Below are 24,145 nucleotides of genomic sequence, written 5' to 3'. Positions count from 1 at the left end.
GGTATAAGCAGTAGAAAGAGTGAAGTGCTTATGCCGCTGTACAGAACACTGGTGAGACCTCACTTGGAGTATTGTGCGCAGTACTGGAGGCCATATCTCCAGAAGGATATAGATACTCTAGAGAGAGTTCAGAGAAGAGCTACTAAACTAGTACATGGATTGCAGGATAAAACTTACCAGGAAAGGTTAAAGGACCTTAATATGTATAGCTTGGAAGAAAGAAGAGACAGAGGGGATATGATAGAAACTTTTAAATACATGAAGGGAATCAACTCGGTAAAGGAGGAGAGCATATTTAAAAGAAGAAAAACTACCACAAGAGGACACAGTTTTAAATTAGAGGGGCAAAGGTTTAAAAGTAATATAAGGAAGTATTACTTTACTGAGAGAGTAGTGGATGCATGGAATAGCCTTCCTGCAGAAGTGGTAGCTGCAAATACAGTGAAGGGGTTTAAGCATGCATGGGATAGGCATAAGGCCATCCTTCATATAAGATAGGGCCAGGGGCTATCCATAGTACTCAGTATAACGGGCAGACTAGATGGGCCAAATGGTTCTTATCTGCCGACACATTCTATGTTTCTATGTATATGAACGAAACCCAGTCACTGTCTCACAATTTGTTAACTCCTTTTGCATTTCCCAGTTGCAAGCTGCAGATCCTATATATGGATGGTTACACCGTCTCAAAATGTGATGGGTGCCGCAGGCAATAATTCTTTACTCAGCAATAAAGTCTTCAATGCCATAAACAAGCTGTATCTTACTGTCTTGGTGGTTCTAGACCTTCTATGGGTTTCTGTTTTTCTATCCCTTAGGGATATTCTCTCAGTTAAATACTTTTCTGGCACTTGTTTAATCTCAGGAGTGGTGTCTCCTGGATGAGGGGCCTACTTTTCCAGAGCTCTTACATGCATGCCTTTCTGGTAGCTTCTCTCAGCTAACAATCTCTAAATAATCACGGGCGTTCTAAGTCCATCCCCCTGGTAACCTAAGTCTGACAGTGTTAACTATATATTGCATTGCCATTAGGTATACATAGTGCACAAAGAAAGTGCTTTAATACCAAATTACATTTGACTCTGTAACATGAAATTAACTACTTGCAGTGTTCCTCTGGGGCACTGCACAGATGGTACTGCGCTTTCATGGTTTTCTTTAACCAAGCATCTGCAAATTTCTATCCTAGTAAAAAGTGCTTAATATTCCAAACAGTAACTATCACTGTGTAAATTTTTTTTTGGTATCTGTACCTACTATTGATATGTCCTGTCTTTGTAAAGCATTTGGGAGCTATTTAAACGTGATAACTGAAAATGTAACTTTTAGGCCTCTTTCAGACGGGCGTCATGTTTTTTGCCCGGATAAGATGCGAGTGCGTTGCGGGAAAATGTGCGATTTTTCTGCGCGAGTGCAAAACATTGTAATGCGCAGATCTGGCGGAGTTCCTCAGTCCCTCTGTTTCAGTAACTTTCAGGAGGGGCCACAATCTAAAGGATAGGCTGGTACATAGCCACTTTACTCCCCCAGTAAGACCTCGTACATGGTTGGATGTGCCAGTGATGGGCTGTTATAGATGCGGTCATTGTAGCTTCTGCGACTACCTATCACAAGGAAAAACTTTTTGGGGGCGAACCTAATGACACGGTCTATCATGTACGGGACTTTATAAATTGTCGCACAACATGCGTAGTTTTCTTAATAGCATGCATTTGTGGACTGCGCTATGTTGGAAAGACTTTCAGAGAACTGCCAAGCGCATGTGCGAACACATCAGTCACATACGGAACAACAGGGATACTCCTATAGTGCGACATGTGCAGAGCTCTCACAACGGCCGTATCTCATCAATTAGTTTCATGGCCATTGAACATATCAAAAAACCACAACGAGGTGGAAACTGGGACAAATATATCCTTCAAAAAGAATGCTGGTGGACCTTCACATTAGACACGATCACCCCCTATGGCCTCAATGAGCAATTTAACTTTGGTTGCTTCTTGTGACTATTATTGTCCTTGCCAGCCCTTTGGTCCTATATCCTGTCAATTAATACTTCCTTTTTTTTGGTCTGCTTAGAGGGACATCATATAGGTTTCTGTACCCCTCAGCACACATGGAGGTGGTCGGTTGGAGCTGTGGTTTCCCAAAGCCAGTGAGAGGTCTTTTTCCCCCTCCTCCCCCCCTCCTAATTGTTAAAGTTGATACCGGGTTTAAGCCCTTCCTTTGGTCATGTCTTCACCAGTATGACCAGTAGAGGGAGCCCTTGCACGGTGCCGTGCAAACATAAGGAGATGTGTTGTATGGCATTTTGATGCGGTGGCCAGATATGTTACCTTGTTCACCTGTGTAGCTCTTACTGGGCTTCAGGCATGTTACTTGTCTCGCCAGCGCATCTTTGCGCGAGCGCGGCCGGCTCTTTCCTGATCACGTGACCGGCATGATGTTGCCGCTGTATGTGACGTCAGCGGTCAGCGTCCGGTCACGTGACATGGAAGTTATTGCCGGCTTGCGTCCCATCAGGCCTCATGAAACACATTGGGGCTGTCTTTTTTGCGCATGCGCGGTCACGTGACTCCTGTATTTTCGATCACGTGACCGCGAGGGTGAGTCACATCCACTGACATCATCAGCGGACGACTGGTCATGTGACGCCGATCAACAGGTATGCGTCTCACCTGGCCCCTCTGCCTACATAATGGGGCTGTTTGGCTCCATAAGCTGCTGGTCTCTTCATCCAGGTGGACACCACCACCCTGGTTCTCCCCTCCATTTGGGTCCACAGCCATACGCTGACCGCAGCCATCAAACAGTAAGTCGCCACTTCCCCCATCGTCCTGCTTTATGGATGAATGGTGGTGTTTTTATGGTTATCATTCTTATGTGGTTTTCTTTTTCTGTTATGTTTTAGGCTCAGCCATACACTGACTGTAGCCATCAAACAGCTACCCCCTATCTGTTGAGCCATACGCCAGCTGGGGTCACCATCATTATGCCCCGTGTCCCCTGAAAAATCTTGGGGCTCATTTTGAGGAAACGCGTCGGGACACTTAAGTATTTTTTTGCTACAAGCCTGATTGGGTTTGGTTGGGATAGTTTTTTCCAATAAGCTCAATTAAGATTTTTTAGCCATGATTTGTATCACTCAATGGATATATGGTTCCTTTATCGCTGTCTAGGGCCTCAACAGGGCATCCAGCGTAGGACCAGAGTTCCAGTCGGGGCCACCCCTTGCGGGGTTTTTTTGGGACCCCGTTCCAAGGATACATCAGTAGGGTGGACTAGGACAAGTAAGGATCCACTATGGTCAGTGTACACACCACACCAATACCCTTTATTTCCCTAACTTGATACATTTTTTGTTAGTCCACTACTAGTATCCACGGTGACATCTCAGCCTCTTACGGTATTTCTTCTGTAGGTACCTAGCTGAGCGCTATATTTGGCGCTATGCACTGTGTGGTTACTTTCTTTACCTGATGGTCTTATCGTAGCTGCTGTGGTTTTACACATCAATTGATCACATGGGTTTCGATATCACCTTTCTAACATGTTTGTTTGTCTGTAGGGGCCTTTTTTATCCCTAATACGATTAAAAGTGATATTTTATTCAGTTACTGCCCCCTCACAATAGTTTATTTCCCTAATAAGGTATATTATAAAAATAATTCAAATCTCTGTCCGTACACAATATAAGAAAGTGAAATAACAGTTACGTTTTAAGCCCATTAAAGGGGTTTTACCATTTACACCATTTATCATGTTCCACAAGACAATGGGTGTTACGGATATTTTACACTCCAGCTGAGTAAATCCGTACAGCGTCTCCCGAAAACCAAGGAAATCCAAAGGTGTTGTGAATATATAGCTCCCAATCCCCCACAAACAGGATCCAGGACTTCAGGAAGGGGGTAAAAACAATCAACTTTATTGATGGCCACAGCTCAGCCTTTTATCAAGTCCTCCAGCAAGGGTTACTCCCACAGGGCCCGTGTGGGGAACAGGCACACAAAATACAGTGACCAATCAATATACAGTAAGATATAACACACTCCCACATGAACAGTAAAATCTCTCCTCTCTATCCTGGAGATAATTGGATATCCATTGTGTTCGCTAATGTCCATTGTGTTCGCTAACTGCGTCACAGGCAGATGAAGTGGTTTGTGTACATTTAAAGGGTGAAATAGGGTTAACTACATGAACAGCAGACGAAATACAAGAGTCTGGACATTCCTAAAACAGGGGTTTTGTCACATAGTTCCCCCTTAGTTCCATGGGACGGCAAACCCGCCTAGACCCCAATGGGTTGGCTTGGGGATGCCCGAGAAGCAGTTGGCAATGGGTCCAGTTCTGTTTGGTGAGACAACCCGTCTGCATTGGCATTCTGTTACCCTGGTCTGTATTGCACAGTGAAATTACAAGGCTGCAGTGCCAGGCTCCATCTCAATAGTCTGGGGTTGTCTCCTGCCACCCGCTTGAGCGAAATCAGAGGGTTGTGATCAGTCATAACAGTGAAGGAGCGCCCGTATAAATAAGGTTGTAGTTTCTTGAGGGCCAAAACGAGGGCGAGGCACTCCTTCTCCACAGTGGCATAACTGACTTCCCTGGGTATCAGTTTTCTGCTCAGGTACACCACTGGGTGCTCCATGCCCTCCTCCCCGACCTGACTCCATACGGCTCCCAATCCAAACATTGAGGCATCTGTATGGACGAGAAATTTTTTAGAATGATCGGGTGCTGCTAATACAGGTGCCTCGCTGAGGGCCGTTTTTAACTTTTGAAAGGAGTCCGCACACTCTGGGGTTCATACAACTTGCTTGGGGAGAGACTTTTTGGTGAGGTCTGTGAGGGGCTTAGCTATAGTGCTGTAATCCTGTACAAACGTCCGGTAATACCCAGCGGTCCCCAAAAATGCTATAACTTGTGTTTTGTGTTTTGGTGCGGGGCTGGGGCCACTGGGTTATGGCCTCTACTTTGGCGGGTTTGGGCCTTTGTTTCCCGGAGCCCACTCGGTGGCCTAGGAACTGCACCTCTGCCATCCCTACATGACACTTGTCCAGTTTTAAGGTTAGGCCGGCAGTCTGGATTCTCTTGAGCACCACAGACACGTGCTCCAGGTGGGCCTCCCATGTGCAACTGAAGATGGCTATATCATCATCTAGATATGTACATGCGAAGTCCTGAAGTCCCTCTAAGAGCCGATCAGCCATCCTCTGAAAAGTAGCCGGGGCATTCTTCATCCCAAATGGCATGACCTTAAACTGGTAAAGGCCAAATGGGGTGATGAAGGCCGACTTGGGGATGGCCTCCGGCTCCAAAGGGATCTGCCAATATCCCTTGCACAGATCTATAGTGGTCAAGTAACTCCCATCCGGTCTAGCAATTAGTCTACCCTGGGCATGGGGTAAGCATCGGTGACTGACCGGTCATTGAACCTCCGGTAGTCGACGCAGAAACGGGTCGTCCCATCCCGCTTCGGCACAAACACTACCGGGGAGGCCCACGGACTCTGGAAGGATTCTATCACTCCTAAGGCTAACATGTCTAGTATCTCCTTCTACATGCTTTCCCTAACGGCCTCGGGAATGCGATATGGCTGCTGCCGGATGGGTACCTGACCTGGGGTCTTCACTCTGTGGACTGCCAGTGTAGTGTACCCTGGAACGGCAGAGAACATACCGCAAAATTTCCTTAGCAATTGGGAGGCTTGCTGTCTTTCCTCGGGGTTCAAGTTGTCTCCCAGACTTACTTGTTCTACCCCGACGCGGCTGGCTGCTAGCATATCAGGTAAGGGGATGCCCTCGCTATCTTCGCCGGCTGGGGCGCATACTGCGGATATCTCCTCGGCCCTTTCTAAGTATGGCTTGACCATGTTCACATGAAAGGATCTAAGGATCTTCTGATCCGTTCATTTGAACAGCTCACTACCACATAGGTGGTATCACTGATCCGGGCTGCTATCTTGTAAGGACCCTGCCAGGCGGCCTGTAATTTGTCTGTTTGGGTGGCCTCAAGACTAGTACTTTTTGGTTGAATTCAGATGCTCGGTCTCTTGCGCCCCTATCATACCACTGTTTCTGACGCTTTTGGGCCGACTGCAAGTTTTCCCGAACCGCGTCGGTTAGGGTTTGCAGCCAGTCCCTCAGCTCCAGAACGTAGGGCACGATAGGGGTTCCTGCCTCACCCACGTCTCCCTCCTAATGTTCCCATACCAGGTCCAGGGGTCCCCGTACCCTTCTCCCATACAGTAATTCGAAGGGAGAAAAGCCGGTGGACTCCTGGGACACTTCCGGTACGCAAATAATAAGTGGGGAAGGAAAGATTCCCAATTACGGCAGGTCTCTGTGAAGGTCTTTAGCATCTGTTTCAGCGTGCCATTGAATCGTTCAGAGGTCGTTCGTCTGGGGGTGATAAGGAGAGCTCAGGATGGGTTTTACCCCACAGCTCTGCCAGAGTGTTTGCTAAATGTATCACAGGCAATATCCATTGTGTTTGCGGATTACGTCACAGGCAATATCCATTCGCTAATGTCCATTGTGTTCGCTAACTGCGTCACAGGCAGATGAGGTGGTTTGTGTAAATTTAAAGGGCGAAATAGGGTTAACTACCTGAACAGCAGACGAAATACAAGAGTCTGGACATTCCTAAAACAGGGGTTTTGTCACAAAGGGTAATAGGTAATAAATATATGATCAATTGGGGTCCATCCGCTAATACCCCACAGTCCTGAAAACAGAAGTCCACAAGTTTTCTTTGTGAATGGAGTAGTGGTGACCACCGCTCAATTAACTTCTATTGGATTGACGGAAATAGCGGAGCACTGTAGTGGCAGTACCATAAGTATTGAACGGGACAGTCATCTAGATAGGTGATAAAAGTTGCATTGATTGATTGTTATTGGCATTTAAGCATTGTCGTGTTTTTACTAGATCACACAGAGATACTGTTTAATTTGTTTTTAGCCTGTTACTCCTCCTGTTGTGCAGAAGTTTCTTAATTCAAGACGCCCCAATGCAGGTGTGCGAACAGTTTTCTATGGCAAAGCCAATGACCCTAAGAAGGAAAACTACATCATTCATGGTGTGAGCACCCGCCCTTCATTAAGTGTAAGTAGCTTGATGGTGTTTGTAAATCTGAATTAGCGCAGTACAATGGAACCATAAATTTCATGCATTTTGCTTTTTCACATATATTTTTTGCCTTATGCAAGAAAAGGATTGTCTTAAAATTCTATTTGAATCTTACATCGTGAATTTTGTATGCATTTTTTCTATCATCATTGTTTACGTACGTTTGTCATACGATTTTTGTCTGCTTTTTCATAACTTAGGCTGGTTCACTAATAAATGTGCCATTAAAAACTTTGTTCCAACAAAAATTACTGGAGAAGAAAGATTCTCTATATTCTAGTGCCAGGAGAACGCCTCTTGGGAAATCTCATGATCAAGCAGCAGCGTTCCCAGCTGATATCAACTTCACTGAATCTACATTTGGGAGAAAATATCAACGCAGTTAGTAAACAGTTTTATTCAGTTTTGTAATTTTATAGAGGAGATTATATTACGTTTTTTATATCTTTCTGATTAAATTATACCTTTCTTTTGGATGATGTGAAACAATTTACTGCTCATTTGCTGAGGATGCAAGTTATTATGAGTGAAGTTGTAAAAACACTCAAAACTAATTAAATTTCTTCTAGTTGTTTAAACCATACAAACAGAATGAAAAAAAATCTACATTAAAGTAGTTATCCGGAAATTAATAAAATAAAATGACTGAAAATACTTAAATATTACTTTATTAGAAATATATTCTCAAATAACTTTCATTAGTTATAATGGCTCCCTGAATGTAGATATTTTCTAATATAAAGGGGGCAGGTATATTATTATATCAATAAAGGACCAGTATTAAAGAGGACCTTTTATCTGTTTAGCCCTAGTCTAATTAGGGTCTTATCTTATAGGGTGGGCCCCACTGATTTCCGTTGATTTTGGCGCCTTATATTCTAATTTGCCGACTTGGTTATTCTAGGCTGAGACTGGAGCGGTTCTCTTCTCCCTGGCTGTGAGCGCATCCAATCAGAGTGCACCACTCATAGCCAGGGAGGAGCTCATTCTCCCTGGCTATAAGCAGTATGCTCTGATTGGATGAGCTCACAGCCAGGGAGAAGAGAACCGCTCCAGTCCCCGCCTAGAATAACCAAGTCGGCTAATTAGAATATAAGGCGCCGAAATCAACGGGGGACAACAGCGGTCTTTGGAGAAAAAAAAAGTGCGATGACATCAGTGGGGGCCACCCTATAAGGTAAGACCCTAATTAGACTAGGGCTAAACAGATGAAAAGGTCCTCTTTAAATCTATACATTTTATTTCCCCTGATGATTGCTCCCTAGATAAAACAACAATTATAACTAATGAAAAGTATTTGGGAATATATGTCTAAGTCCCTTTTCACACGAGCGAGTATTCCGCGCGGATGCGATGTGAGAGGTGAACGCATTGCACCCGCACTGAATACAGACCCATTCATTTCTATGGGGCTGTTCACATGAGCGGTGATTTTCACGTAACGCAGGCCCCATAGAAATGAATGGGGTTGCGTGAAAATCGCAAGCATCCGCAAGCAAGTGCGGATGCGGTGCGATTTTCACGCACGGTTGCTAGGAGACGATCGGGATGGAGACCCGATCATTATTATTTTCCCTTATAACATGGTTATAAGGGAAAATAATAGCATTCTGAATACAGAATGCATAGTAAAACATCGCTGGAGGGGTTAAAAAAATAAATAAAAATAATTTAACTCAACTTAGTCCACTTGATCGCGCAGCCGGCTTCTCTTCTGTCTCCTTTGCTGAACCGGACCTGTGGTGGGCATTTTACAGGTAAAGGACCTTTGGTGACGTCACTCCGGTCATCACATGATCCCTCACATGATCTTTTACCATGGTGATGGATCATGTGATGACCGGAATGACGTCACCACAGGTCCTGTTGCTGCACAGAGATCAGATGAAGACAGAAGGAGATGCCGGGCATCGCGATCAAGTGGACTAAGGTGAGTTAAATTTTTATTTTTATTTTTTAACCCCTCCAGCGATGTTTTACTATGCATTCTGTATTCAGACTGTTATTATTATCCCTTATAACCATGTTATAAGGGAAAATAATACGATCTACAGAACACCGAAGTTCGGGTTTGGGTACCAAACGCGCGTGATTTTTCTCACGCGAGTGCAAAACGCATCACAATGTTTTGCACTCGTGCGGAAAAATCGCGGGTGTTCCCGCAACGCACCCGCACATTTTCCCGCAACGCCCGTGTGAAAGAGGCCTAATAAAGTCAAATGTAAGTATTTCAGTAGTTTTAATTTATGAATTCATGGACAACGCCTATAGAAGAAGAAAACACTCAGAAAAACAGGACATTATATAGTGTTCTAAGCAATAACAAATGTAGATGTATAAGCATTTAACAACCGTTTACAGTGTCTGTATAGATATAATACTGGTCCTTTATTGATATAATAATATTCCTGCTCTCTTTATATTAGAAAATATCTACATTTACAATAATTTTTATTAGATTAGATTATATATTGCCAACATATTCTGCAGCACTGTACAGAAGTACCCACATCAGTCCTCATTGGTGCCCACAATCGAAATGCCACATTAACCTATCAGTATGTTTTTGTAGTGTGGGAGGAAAAGGGAGTACCCAGAGGAAACTCACAAATATGAGCAGAACATAAAACTTCATGCAGATGTTGCCCTTGGTTGGATTTGAACCCAGAACTGCAAGGCAGACGTGCTGGAGTTCGGCTGATTACTATTAGAAGCTGTCAACAAGCTACAAAAATCTAATAGCTCGATGTTGCCCATCATGGATTTTTCCTTGTACAATAGTTTTTTTCTTTAGCCCTCCTTACCCCCCCCTCCACACAAAAATTCTTATAATAATAATAAAAGTTGTTTGATGATGTCAATGGGAAAATGAAAATGTTCTTACTCTCAGAATGCAGTGATGAAAAAAATAAGTGAAAAAAATGCTGCATCCTGAAAGCCAGGTTGTTTTTAAAGGTATTTTCTGTGAATAAAGAAGGCCCCTAGCCTGCATTGCCTCCTGAAAGATTCATACCTGCCTGTTCCGCGCCACTCCAATCCTGTACACAAGCTCCCTTTCCTCCATCTTCCGGTCCACAGCATGTTTTCTTCTGGCTCGGGCATCAACTTGCGGGTACACCCCTAAGTTAAAAAGGCCAAATTGTGTACAAAGTGTCAATATTTTGTGTGGCCACCATTATTTTCCAGCACTGCCTGAACTCTCTTGGGCATGGAGTTCACTAGAACTTCACAGATTGCCAGTGGAATCCTCTTCCACTCCTCCATGACGACATCACGGTAGATGTTAGAGACCTTGCGCTCCTCCACCTTCCGTTTGAGGATGCCCCACAGATGCTCAATAAGGTTTAGATTTGGAGACATGCTTGGCCAGTCCAGCACCTTTACCCTCAGTTTCTTTAGCAAGTGGTCATCTTGGAGGTGTGTTTGGGGTCGTTATCATGTTGGAATACTGCCCTGCGGCCCAGTTTCTGGAGGGAGGGGATCATGCTCTGCTTCAGTATGTCACAGTATGTGGCATTCGTGGTTCCCATAATGAACTGTAGTTCCCCACAGCCGGCAGCACTCAGGCAGTCCCAAACCATGACACTCCCACCACCATGCCTGACTGTAGGCAAGACACATTTGTCTTTGTACTCACCTGGTTACTGTCACACACGCTTGCCACCATCTGAACCAAATAAGTTTATCTTGGTCTCATCAAACCACAGGACACGGTTCCAATCCATGTCCTTAGTCTGCTTGTGTTTGGCAAACTTTATGCAGGTTTTCTTGTGCATCATTTTTAGAAGAGGCTTCCTTCTGGGACGACAGCCATGCAGACCAATTAAATTCATTGTGCGGCGTATGGTCGGAGCACTGACAGACTGACCCGCCACCCCTTAAACCTCTGCAGCAATGCTGGCGGCACTCATGTGTCTATTTTGAACAGACAACCTCTGGTTACGATGCTGAGCACGTGCACTCAGCTTCTTTGGTCAACCATGGTGAGGCCTGTTCTGAATGGAACCTGTCTTGTTAAACCGCTGTATGGTCTTGGCTACCGTGCTGCAGCTCAGTTTCAGGGTGTTGGCAATCTTCTTATATCCTAGGCCATCTTTATGTAGAGCAACAATTTCAGATCCTCAGAGAGTTCTTTGCCATGAGGTGCCATGTTGAACTTCCAGTGACCAAAAGGCCATAATGTTTTCATATTCTCATCATTGACATCACTGATCAACTTACATTATTATTTTCATTTTAAATATTCTCTGACAACCCCTTTAAAGGGGTTAATGTTTATTATTACAATAGCTGATAATATTTATCATATGCTTTAGTTTATAACGCACTCATTACCACAAGAGGAAGGCAATGTTTCCGAACACAAGTTTACCAGTTCATCAAATTATATAAGATTAGGAGCTCAATGTGTTGCTGTTTTTTTACAGAAATGTGATTATATAGCCAGGATCAAGGATAAAAGTAATGCATGTCCCCGTGATTTTTTTACTGACCCGTGGTCAGTAAAAAGATGCTGAAATGTGAACAGACACATTTAAATCAATGGGCACGTGTGCTGTCCGCAGAAAATGCGGACAGCACACGTCAGTGAGAAACGGAAATGTGAACGAGGCCTAATGCTTATTTTACACCTCCTTTGTAATGTAATAACGAGTAATAAGCCATTTATTAATTACAGAAACTCTTTCCCTTGTTTTCCATTAAGGTTTATCAGCAGGTGTTCTTATAAATCCTTCTAGAAGCTTGCGAGAAATAGAGGAAGAATCGTGCAGAGGACGTGATCTTTATGTGGTTACACATAACGATTATGACGTTGGTGAGTACATAATATATTTCACAACTAGAGCTTCAACAGAACTGAAAACTTACAGCATGTCGAAACTAGCAAAAAGAGCAAACACATGATCAAAAGGCAGTGTATTATCAAAACATGACTGGCATATTATTTGAATGAGATGTTTTTATACATTTTACTATGAACGTAAATATATATACATAGATATATGTATATATATATTTTTTATATGACTGCTAAAGCTGCACCCTCTTCAAAACTTACCTGCATATCGTCTCGTGCAGTGTAATTACAACTGTGTTGGCCCATTCAAATGAATGGGATCAGCAATTCTAATTACCCTGCACTGCCTCTACGGCGGCGGCGACATGCAGCTAAGCTTTGAAGTGGACCCAGAAGAGGGAGAAGCAGACTGGCGGCGGCAGGAAGCAGGACTATTAGGCCTCTTTCAGACGGGCATTGCGAGAAAATGTGCAGGGTGCGTTACGGGAACACCCGCGATTTTTCCGCGCGAGTGCAAAACATTGTAATGCGTTTTGCACTATGTGTTCTGTAGATTGTATTATTTCCCCTTATAACATAGTTATAAGGGAAAATAATAGCATTCTGTATACAGAATGCATAGTACAATAGCGCTGGAGGGGTTAAAAAAAAAATAAAAAAATGTAACTCACCTTAGTCCACTTGATTGCGATGCCGGCATCTCCTTCTGTCTCCTTTGCTGAACAGGACCTGTGGTAAGCATTCATTACAGGTAAAGGACCTGTGGTGACGTCACTCCGGTCATCACATGATCCATCACCATGGTAAAAGATCATGTGATGGATCATGTGATGACCAGAGTGACGTCACCACATGTCCTGTTCAGCAAAGGAGACAGAAGGAGATGCCGGCATTGCGATCAAGTGGACTAAGGTGAGTTAAATTATAATATTTTTTTCTTTTAACCCCTCCAGCGCTATTGTACTATGCATTCTGTATGAAGAATGCTATTATTTTCCCTTATAACCATGTTATAAGGGAAAATAATAATGATCGGGTCTCCATCCCGATCGTCTCCTAGCAACCGTGCGTGAAAATCTCACCACATCCGCACTTGCTTGCGGATGCTTGCGATTTTCACGCAACCCCTATTCACTTCTATGGGGCCTGCGTTGCGTGAAAAACGCAGAATATAGAGCATGCTGCGATTTTCACGCAACGCACAAGTGATGCGTGAAAATCACCGCTCATGTGAACAGCCCCATAGAAATGAATGGGTCGGTATTCAGTGCGGGTGCAATGCGTTCAACTCACGCATCGCATCCGTGCGGAATACTCGCCCGTGTGAAAGGGGCCTAAAGGTATGGTGGGAAATCAAATCTTTGTGTACTCCACCATGGAAGGGCCAGTGTCTGGTTGGTCTGTGCCGAGTTCATGTAAGTCAGGTGTGCTGTATTGGCCCTGTAATAATACTTTTGGATTTCTGCATAGCTAGCAGTTTGTTTTGTAATTTCAGGATGATAAAGATGTGGTGCATAAAAATCCTTCTGAGCCTAAAAAGAAAGTGAAAAGATGCGCTACTTGTGTTAGGCTACTTTCACACTCACGTTTTTTGCCGGATCCGGCAGGATTCAGCAAAAACGCTTCCGTTACTGATAATACAACAGTCTGCATTCATTATGAACGGATCCAGTTGTATTATCTTTAACATAGCCAAGACGGATCCTTCATGGACTCCGGGGACGGATCCGTTTTTTATTGTGTCAGAGAAAACTGATCCGTCCCCATTGACTTGCATTGTGGGTCATGACGGATCTGTTTTGCTCCGCATCCCAGGACGGAAAGCAAAGCGCAGCATGAGCAGGTATGAGAACGGAACGGAATGCATTTTGGAGCATTCCTTTCTGTTCAGTTATGTTTTGTCCCCATTGACAATGAATGAAGCGTTTTTTTCCGGTTGAAGATCTTAATACCGTAAAATAGAAACGCTAGTGTGAAAGTAGCCTTAAGAAGCTGGCAGAGTCTTACTCTAAACGACTTTGCAGTTCCTGCATTGATAAATTGATGAAAGAAGAACAGCCCTCTTTATTAGCTGAAATTACGAAGATTATAAAGGAGGAAGTACACTCCTCAGTGGTCAAATTAATGCCAAAATCTGTTCCGTAGTCTCATGTTAAAACACCTAGAGTTGATATGGACTAAGATTCAGAGGATAAATCTACTAGTAACATTAGATCAGAGGGAGAAATAGATGATATTGAGGAAGATGAAATGGCTTCACAACTATAATGAACCTCACTGGAAATAATAAGAAAAAATGGGAGGAGGAACATGAAAAGCTCAAAATATATCAGATAGAGAGAATTAGGAAAGAATTGTTCTTCCAAGGGTTTCGGTTAGCCTCAGAGGGAGAAAAGGTTGTGAAAATCTTAGCAGGTATAGTACAAAATCAGAGAGGGAAATCATGGATAGGTGTCAGGAAGCAGGGGGTGTTACCCCTACTCTGGGACCACGGGCACGGCGCAGGGCACGGGTTCCCCTTCAGCTCGGTAGAACACCTGGTGCCCGAGGTGTGGGTGCACGGCGTGTGCGCAGTACACAGGCTGCTCGCACATTTCCGGGTGCATAGAGTTCCTGCATTATCCGGCTGTCAGGTGTGAGCCTTGCTGAGGGAGATTCCCAGTACACACCTTCCACCTTCCTCGCCTGCCATTGGTTCCTGGGGAGGGTGGTTCCTACCTTCCCTGGCTATAAAGACCTGGCCTGAGCTCTGGTTCATTGCTGAGTTATTCCACCTTATGGTGAACACCTAGCCTCCCTGCAGATCCTTCTATTGCCTGTTGTTTCTTTGTATCCTTCCCTGCTACTGACCCCTGGACTGTCTTCCGCCTTGAACCTTCGCTGCCTGCCTCGACCCGGATTGGACATTGACTACCCCTCTTGGATTATCCCTAAACTTGTACCGCGTTCTGGGCTGTCAGCTGCTTACTGCCAGTGGGTTCCGCATCCCACTACTGGCTCCCTGGGAGGTTCTGACAGAATAACTCAGCCTTCACCATGGAACCCGCAAAAGCAGTGGATCCCATGACGGCCATGGCCCAGCAACTTAACCTCATAACGCAGGCCTTCCAGGAGATGCAAGCGAGTCATGAGCACCTGCTGCAGAGGGTTGCCACACAGGAGAAGCGCATCGCGCTACCACCCTCTCCTCCCCCGCCTGCGCGCACCCTGGAAGTGGTCTCTAGCGAGCCGTCAGTCAGCCTCCCTGAGCGGTTTTCAAGAGATCGGAGGAAGTACCGCTCCTTCATCTCCTGCGAGCTGTTGTTTTCCCTGAAGCCACGTACATATGCCACGGACTTCGTCAAGGTACGCACGGCAATTTCCTTGCTCTCAGGGCCTCCCCAGACCTGGGCGCACCAACTCCTACTAGCCGATGACCCAGTGCTGGCATCCTGGAAGTCCTTTGCCGCAGCTATGCAAAGACTTTATAAAGACCCCCTGCGTTCTTCAACCGCCAGGGGTACCTTGCGCACCCTCCACCAGGGCAGACGTCCAGTGGAGGATTACATCATGGAATTCCGTGAGGTAGCCCCGGATACGGGCTTGAACGAGGTGGCCTTGATTGACCAGTTCCGCATCGGTTTGTCCGAGCAGCTCAAGGATGAGCTCGCCCGCATTGGGGTGTCGGGCTCCTTGGGGGGCCTGATGGACTCAGTAACCCACCTGGATCGCCGCTTCCGGGAAAGACGACAGGAGCGACATCAGACCCCGCCTCTAACGGAGCGCCGGTTGGAACCCTTAAGGCTTCCTGTTCCTGTGGCGGCAGACGGTAACCAGGAGGAGCCGATGCAGATCGGGGCTGTTCGGGGTCCCCTGTCCACGATGGAGAGAACCAGGAGAAGAACCTTGCATCTGTGTTTATACTGCGCAAAACCGGGCCATTTCCTGAAGGACTGTCCCATCAAACCTCCCAAAGGTAGGCCGGTGACACCCACGGTATGCATTAACCTACCTATGTATAACAACTCGTCTCATCTCACCATCCCTGTTTCCCTGCAGCTGGGCAACAACAATATTGATCTCTCTGCCATCATTGATTCGGGCGCAAGCAGCTGTTTTATGGACAAGGATCTGGCTTCCCAACTAAGCATCCCGTTGCGCCCTAAGAAGAACCCATCCCAGCTTCATCTGGTGGATGGCAGCACCCTAAAGACGGGACCTATCGCCATGGAATCACATCCCTTGTTCCTCCGCATCGGCCTTTACCATTCCGAGAAGATCGCGTGGGACATCGTGCCTTCCCCCTTGTTTCCAGTCATTTTAGGCATCCCCTGGCTTAGGAGACACAACCCCACGATTAACTGGACCTCTGGCTCCATCACCTTCACGCCCCCCTCCGGTTCTCCTATTCATGCGTCTCCGGCTCCTAGCCCTCCTACGGTTCTGGGCACCGTTGAACACAGACTACCCGACAAATATCGGGACTATGCAGACGTTTTTGAAAACAAAAGAGCAGACGCCTTGCCACCACACAGGCCTTATGATTGCCCCATTGACCTGCTCCCTGGAGCCCCACTGCCGTACGGACGCTTGTACAATCTGTCCGAACCCGAGACCAGGGCCCTGAAGGACTACATAGAGGAGAGCCTAGCGAAGGGGTTCATCCGTCCCTCGACCTCTCCAGTTGGGGCCGGCATCTTCTTTGTGGGGAAAAAAGATGGGGGTCTCCGGCCCTGTGTCGATTACCGGGCCCTGAACGACATCACCAAGAAGAACCGGTACCCACTCCCTCTCATTCCCGACTTGCTGGACAGAGTTAAGGATGCCCGTTTCTTCACCAAGATCGACCTCCGTGGGGCCTACAATCTGATTCGTGTCAGGGAGGGGGATGAGTGGAAGACAGCATTCCGCTCACGGTTTGGGCACTACGAGTACCTTGTCATGCCCTTCGGGCTCTGTAACGCCCCTGCCACTTTTCAGTGCTTCATCAATGACGTCTTCCGTGACCTGTTGGATACCCATGTTGTGGTATATCTGGACGATATCCTTGTCTTCTCCAGATCACTGCCACAACATGAACGGCATGTCAAATCGGTGCTCCAGCGTCTGCGGACCCACAGTCTCTATGGCAAGCTTGAAAAAAGCACCTTCGAAGTCTCGTCCATTGAGTTCCTGGGCTACATCCTATCCCCAGGTCGAGTGGAGATGGACCCCAGGAAGATCCAGGCCGTCCAGAATTGGCCTGTCCCCCGCAATCGGCGGATGGTGCAGCAGTTCATTGGTTTTGCCAATTTTTACCGCCGATTCATTCAGAACTTTTCAGCGATCTGCGCTCCCATCACTGCTCTGACCAGGAGCAACACCCTGTTTGAATGGACCCCGAAGGTCCAACAGGCATTCCAGCACCTTAAGAGGCTGTTCACACAGGCACCTATACTGGTACAACCGGACGCCTCTTGCCCGTTTTTTCTTTTTTCTGGAGACCGACGCCTCCGAGGGGGCTATCGGGGCTGTTCTCTCCCAGGTCCAAGGGGAGAAGCAGCTTCTCCATCCCGTTGCCTTTTATTCCCGCAAACTCACCGGGGCCGAACGCAACTATGATGTGGGTGAGAGGGAGCTGCTCGCCATCAAGGACGCCCTGGAGGAATGGAGACATTTGCTGGAAGGAGCTGAAAACCCTGTGGTGGTGTACACCGACCATCGCAACCTCGAATATCTCCGCAGTGCCAAGCGACTGCGTCCTCGACAAGCCAGGTGGGCTCTCTTTTTCTCCCGTTTTCGCCTCCAGATTACCTATCGACCGGGATCCAAGAACGGCAAGGCTGATGCCTTGTCCCGTATGTGCTCCTCCGAGGCCGATCCTGCACCTCCGGAACCGATCCTGCCAGCCGCATACTTTCTAGCCACCCAACACTCCTTGATCGAGAGGATCCGACGGGCCAGCATGCCAGCTCCAGAGGAGGCAGCCCATCTGCCAATGAAGCAGGGGCTTTGTTACCACCAACAGTGGATCTACGTCCCAGTCTCCCAGCGACTGCCTGTACTACAGCATCACCATGACCACCCCACAGCAGGCCACCGAGGAAGGCGCAACATCACGGAATGCATCCTACGTCAGTTTTGGTGGCCCTCTTTGGCAGCCGACGTACGCTCCTTCATAGAGTCTTGTTCCGTGTGTGCACTCTACAAACGTCCCATCTCAAAACCTGTTGGGTTATTACAGCCTCTGCCAGTGCCAACCCTTCCATGGCGCAACATAGCCATGGATTTCATTGTGGACTTACCGCCTTCACAAGCCTGTACCACCATCATGGTGGTGGTGGACAGATGTACCAAGATGTCCCACTTCATTCCGACCTCCGGTCTCCCGACGGCCCAAAAAACCTCAGAGTTGTTCCTCCAACACGTGTTCCGGTTGCACGGGCTCCCTGATTCCATCGTCTCAGACCGGGGCTCACAATTCACCTCCCGCTTTTGGACCCAGTTTTGCCGTAGCCTTCATATCACTCGCAGCCTGTCTTCTGCCTATCACCCCCAGTCCAATGGGCAGACCGAAAGGACCAACCAAACCCTCGAACAGTTCCTTCGCTGTTACACATCCCATCTACAAGACGACTGGGTGAGCCATCTCCCCTTCGCGGAATTTTCCTTCAACAATCAGCTTCATTCCTCCACCGGGCTCTCACCATTCTATGCCAACTATGGCTATCATCCCGCAACTCTCCCGGATCTCCCCCTTGATGTCCCAGTGCCTGAAGTGGCTCAACGACTCCGGCTCCTACGAGAACTGAGGCGGACCCTAACGCAGCAACTCCAGGCCGCTCAGCAGCGGCACAAGATGCAGGCAGACCGTAGACGCACAGAATTCCCCAGGTACAAAGACGGGGACAAGGTGTGGCTTTCCACACAGCACCTCAAGCTGTCCTGTCCCTCCCGAAAACTGGGACCCCGTTACCTTGGTCCCTTTGAGATCGTGAGTATGGTCAACAACGTTGCAGCCAAGCTCCAGTTGCCTACTTCCCTGGGAATCCACCCGGTATTCCACGTGTCCTTGTTGAAACCACACCGTGCCAACCCGTTCCCGGACCGGGCACCTGCTCCACCACCTCCCATCCAGGTGAATAACGATGATGAGTATGAAGTCCAGGAGATCCTGGACTCCCGCCGCCGGCGTGGGGTCCTGGAGTATCTCATCCACTGGAAGGGGTACGGTCCCGAGGAGCGTTCCTGGGAGCCCTTGGGGAATGTCTATGCGGCCGCCAAGGTGCGGGCGTTCCATCGGGCTCACCCTGAGAGGCCTTCCCAGGGTCGCGTCCGGAGGCCGCTCCTTGGTGGGGGGCTCTGTCAGGAAGCAGGGGGTGTTACCCCTACTCTGGGACCACGGGCACGGCGCAGGGCACGGGTTCCCCTTCAGCTCGGTAGAACACCTGGTGCCCGAGGTGTGGGTGCACGGCGTGTGCGCAGTACACAGGCTGCTCGCACATTTCCGGGTGCATAGAGTTCCTGCATTATCCGGCTGTCAGGTGTGAGCCTTGCTGAGGGAGATTCCCAGTACACACCTTCCACCTTCCTCGCCTGCCATTGGTTCCTGGGGAGGGTGGTTCCTACCTTCCCTGGCTATAAAGACCTGGCCTGAGCTCTGGTTCATTGCTGAGTTATTCCACCTTATGGTAAACACCTAGCCTCCCTGCAGATCCTTCTATTGCCTGTTGTTTCTTTGTATCCTTCCCTGCTACTGACCCCTGGACTGTCTTCCGCCTTGAACCTTCGCTGCCTGCCTCGACCCGGATTGGACATTGACTACCCCTCTTGGATTATCCCTAAACTTGTACCGCGTTCTGGGCTGTCAGCTGCTTACTGCCAGTGGGTTCCGCATCCCACTACTGGCTCCCTGGGAGGTTCTGACAATAGGGGCGATTAGACATAATAGGGATGTAATAGTTCACCTGAAGGAATTAAAGTTTTTGTGGATTTCTTTCAGGAACTTTATAAGTCGAGGGTACAATATACAAAAAAGATCTGGACCAATATCTAGATCAGATTGTCCTGAGAGAGATATCTAAGGCCCAAAAGGAATTCCTGGAAAAAGAAATATCTATTTTAGAAATAGAAGAGGTTTTGGGTACGGTGAAACCTGTAAAAACACCAGGGTGTGATGGACTCCCTTTCGAAATATATAAGACCTTTGCGCAGGTGTTAATACCAGAATTAAGAGCGACACTGTGTGAGGCCCAAAAAATAGGCGATTTACCTGACTCAATGAAAGAAGCAATTATTACATTGATTCCAAAAAATGCTAAAGAACAACTAGACCCCGGTTCATATAGACCAATATCTCTGTTAAATACGGATGTTAAAATTCTGGCAAAGGTTTTGGCAGGTAGGCTTTCTAAGGTGATTAAAGTTATAATTCATGAAGATCAGACAGGTTTTATACCCGGGAGAACGATATATTCAAATGTAAGAAGGCTGTACCTTAATATTGAAGCTAATAAAACAGAAATTGGTGAGAAAGCTATACTCTCATTGGATGCCCAAAAGGCATTTGATTGTATCGAGTGGGAGTATCTATGGGCAGTTTTGAAAAGGGTTGGCATAGGGGAGGGATTCATAAGATGGATACAACTTATATACTCCAATCCGAGGTCTAAGGTGAGGGTGGATGGGAGCTTGTCCCTGCCTTTTGCCCTTTACAGGGGCACTAGGCAGGGATGCCCTCTCTCCCCATTACTATTTGCTATCGCGATAGAACCCTTGGCATGTATAATAAGAAATGATAGGGAGTTTAAAGGTTTTCAATATGGGGAAGGAAATGAAAAATTATGTATGTATGCCGATGATGATATTTTATTATTTATGCACAACACTGGGGAGGAGTTTAATAGAGTAATAGATATAATAATTTTTTTTTTTTTCCGGTTTAAACATTAATTGAGGGAAATCCCATATGATGTTATTAGGGAAGGGGCAACTACAGAATGGCTCAAGGGTGCATGTGCTTGAGAAACACAAGAGTTTTAAATATTTAGGTATACAAATCTCCGGAAATATAGAAGAATACGAAAAGTTAAATGTACTCCCCTTAATAAAAGAACTTAGGCTACTTTCACACTTGCGTTCGGGGTTCCGCTTGTGAGTTCCGTTTGAAGGCTCTCACAAGCGGCCCCGAACGGATCTGTACAGCCCCAATGTATTCTGAGTGGATAAGGATCCGCTCAGAATGCATCAGTCTGGCTCCGTTTCTCCTCCGTTCCGCTCAGCAGGCGGACACCCGAACGCTGCTTGCAGCGTTTTCGTGTCTGCCTGGCCATGCGGAGCCAAACGGATCCGTCCAGACTTACAATGTAAGTCAATGGGGACGGATCCGTTTGACGTTGACACAATATGGTGCAATTTCAAACTGATCCGTCCCCCATTGACTTTCAATGCAAAGTCTGGACAGATCCGTCTGACTAACAATTAGACTTAGATTTTTTTGTGAAATATAATGCAGACGGATCCGTTCTGAATGGATACCATCGTTTGCATTATAGGAGCGGATCCGTCTGTGCAGATACCAGACGGATCCGCTCCGAACGCAAGTATGAAAGTAGCCTTAGAACTAAAATACACATTTGGAAAAGATTACCGTTGTCAATTCAGGGTCGGGTGAATTTAACAAAAATGATTTTTCTCCCCAAAATACTGTATGTTTTAAAAAATGCCCCAATGAGGTTGCCGAAAAAATATTTAGGTTACTAGATGGTTTAATGGGGGATTTTATTTGGAAAGGTGCCATTCCTAGGTTAAAGAGAGAATTGCTTCAGCTCCCAGTAAGAGAGGGTGGATTAGCAGTTCCTAATTGTTTTTTTTAATTATTTAATAACACAATATAGTCAGATAAAGGGAAGTTTAAATGGTTTAGTGGGAAGGGAGGAATTAACGAAAATGGGGTGGAGCGGGGAAATGAATCATTTAGAGGTATTGGAGTCAGGTACACTGGGGAAAAATACCACAGAAAATAGAATATTGAATTCAATGGAATATTTTCACGGCCTATGTGTGCGCTGTGACACTGTTGCTACACTTGCGGTTGCCCGCGGCAACGTGCTGCTGTGTGTGCATGCGGTGGCAGTGTCTCGGCCTTCTGGGTGATTGCCGTGACATGGTTGCCTGCGGCAACGTGTAGCTTTCTATGTTTGTGTGTGCACTTCCCCTTTAAGTGGCTTCCTCCCCTTGTATGGTTTTGGAAGGGTTAACTCCCTTCCTAGTGTTTTAACACTGGGTTTATGTGTGTGTGGTGTGGCTGCTTGGGCTATTTAGCCTCTGCTGGATGCCTGAAGCTGGGGGGTTCTCCAGCCATGGTGTATGCTGGAGCTATCCTCCTGGTCTTCATATTCCATCTGTCCAGTGAGGGCCACCCTTGTGGTCATAGATGTTAGATGTTCTTATGGTGTCTCACGTTTATTGCAGCTATGGGTGTCCTGGGTTCCTGTGTGGTTGTGGTTGTGCTGTGTCCTTTTAATGTTGGTGTGGACACCAGCACTTGTGCACGGGTTTCAGTCACTGTGTCTGTGGCAGGTAAGTGTGTTACTGCTTTCACTTACCTGCCATCTCCTTATAGCTGTATGTGTTCCCCTCTCCTAGCAGTCTGGCCTCAGATAGAGACTCCTGTTCCTCCATAACTGGGATGAACAGGTCGTCTCTTCCCTGCTCCTAAGTGAGGGATTTCCAGGGCGACTTAGGGTTTCTAGGAATCCTGAGTATGAGTCGTCCTACCATCGGGGTCCGCTCATACGGTGAGGAGTCAGGGAGAGGATTAGGGACGAGGTAGGAGGTGACCTTCTCCCTTATTACTCCTTTTGGCCAGGCTGATCCCCTTTACCCTCTGACACCCCACGGTGGGGGGTTTCCCCCACTCCCCGTCATGACAAATATATATGGGTGGAAGTTAAAAAAATATTAGAGATTAAAGGTTATTTGCAGTACACACCTATTTTGAAAAATATTAATTTAAAGGAATTGCAAATGATTAGGTCTTACATAGACTGGGATAAAAAGGGAGTGAAATATCTAGGTCAAGTATTTGAGGAAGATAAACTGAAGGATTTTGGCACCTTGGTAAGGGAGTTTGGGATCCCCAAAAGGATATTTATAAATATTTTCAGCTCAAAAATGCTATGAGGACATCGGCGAATTTAGATAAATATAGAAAGGAACAATCAGATAGAATAGATAAATTTACTAATGGAGGAGAAAAAAGAGGAACAACGGCAAAAAGATATGGGATTTTGATGGAAGGAAAAATAAAAAAGGATTACAATACTTGCCAGAGGAAAATGGGAAAAAGAGCTCCCGTCTTTTATGGAAGAAAAATGGAATGATGCTCTTAGAAGTTATATTATGGTGTTGGAAAGGGCCTCACATAAGATCTCTCAGTTCTTTATAGTTTATAGGCTACATCGATCTCCTTGGGCGTTAAAGAGAATGGGTGTGAGAACTTCTGATAAGTGCCCAAAATATAAGGGAGAGAAGGCGGATCTTATACATTGTTTTTGGAGATGCCCTAAACTTTTTAGGTATTGGAAAGAAATTGCAGAGATTGTATTAGTATTTCTGGGTGTTCAAGTCTTTAAAGACCCAGTAGTTTGTATATTAGGGGCTACAGAACATCTTAAACTAAATAAAGAGATACGATTGGTTTTAGGTAAAGTACTATTTCAAGCTAGACTTCTCATACTTCGGAAATGGGTAAATGGAGATCCCCCTACAGTGGGACAGTGGCAAGAAGCAGTCGCTAATTTGATTAAATTGGAACGGGTGTCCGAGAGATATAGTGAGAGAGCAGAAACAAATGATAAAATATGGAAAAAATTGCCCCAGTGTTACTCCCCAAGAGACATTTTGCTACTTTGGATAGAATAATCGCTCCCTTTCTATGGAATAAGTCTTCTCCCAGAATAGCGAGATCCACCCTCCAGGCGTCTTACCTGCGGGGGGGGTCTTGCCTTGCCAAACCTGTACATGTACTATGTAGCGGTGCAGCTGAGCTATGTGGCGTGGTGGGTACGGGCTGACTCAGGTAACCCGGCGGTAGTGTTGGAGGCAGCTTTATTGGGGTCCTATGAGGCACTTACGAACTTGGCGTATAGGAGGGGGGCTAGGTCTACAATACACTACACCCAATCGATGGCTGCTGCAGTACAGATGTGGGTCAAATGGGGTCAGAAATGTAACCCTGATGAGAATGATATTA

The 24,145-nt window shown here is 46.4% G+C and overlaps 1 protein-coding gene across 2 annotated transcripts in view; it reads left to right on the top strand.

Moving 5' to 3' along the window:
- The window catches only part of EFHB (EF-hand domain family member B), an 89,607-nt gene that overhangs the window by 16,575 nt on the left and 48,887 nt on the right, over positions 1-24,145 (top strand). For both annotated transcript variants that reach the window (XM_040432998.1, XM_040432999.1), the window contains 3 exons: positions 6,966-7,109; positions 7,334-7,514; positions 11,839-11,949. In XM_040432998.1, the coding sequence (XP_040288932.1) occupies positions 6,966-7,109; positions 7,334-7,514; positions 11,839-11,949 (436 nt within the window). The remainder of the gene's footprint in view (positions 1-6,965; positions 7,110-7,333; positions 7,515-11,838; positions 11,950-24,145) is intronic.

Source organism: Bufo bufo, chromosome 5 (assembly GCF_905171765.1).
Source record: "Bufo bufo chromosome 5, aBufBuf1.1, whole genome shotgun sequence".
NCBI classification, from domain to species: domain Eukaryota; kingdom Metazoa; phylum Chordata; class Amphibia; order Anura; family Bufonidae; genus Bufo; species Bufo bufo.
This window is presented reverse-complemented; position numbering and strand designations above follow the sequence as displayed.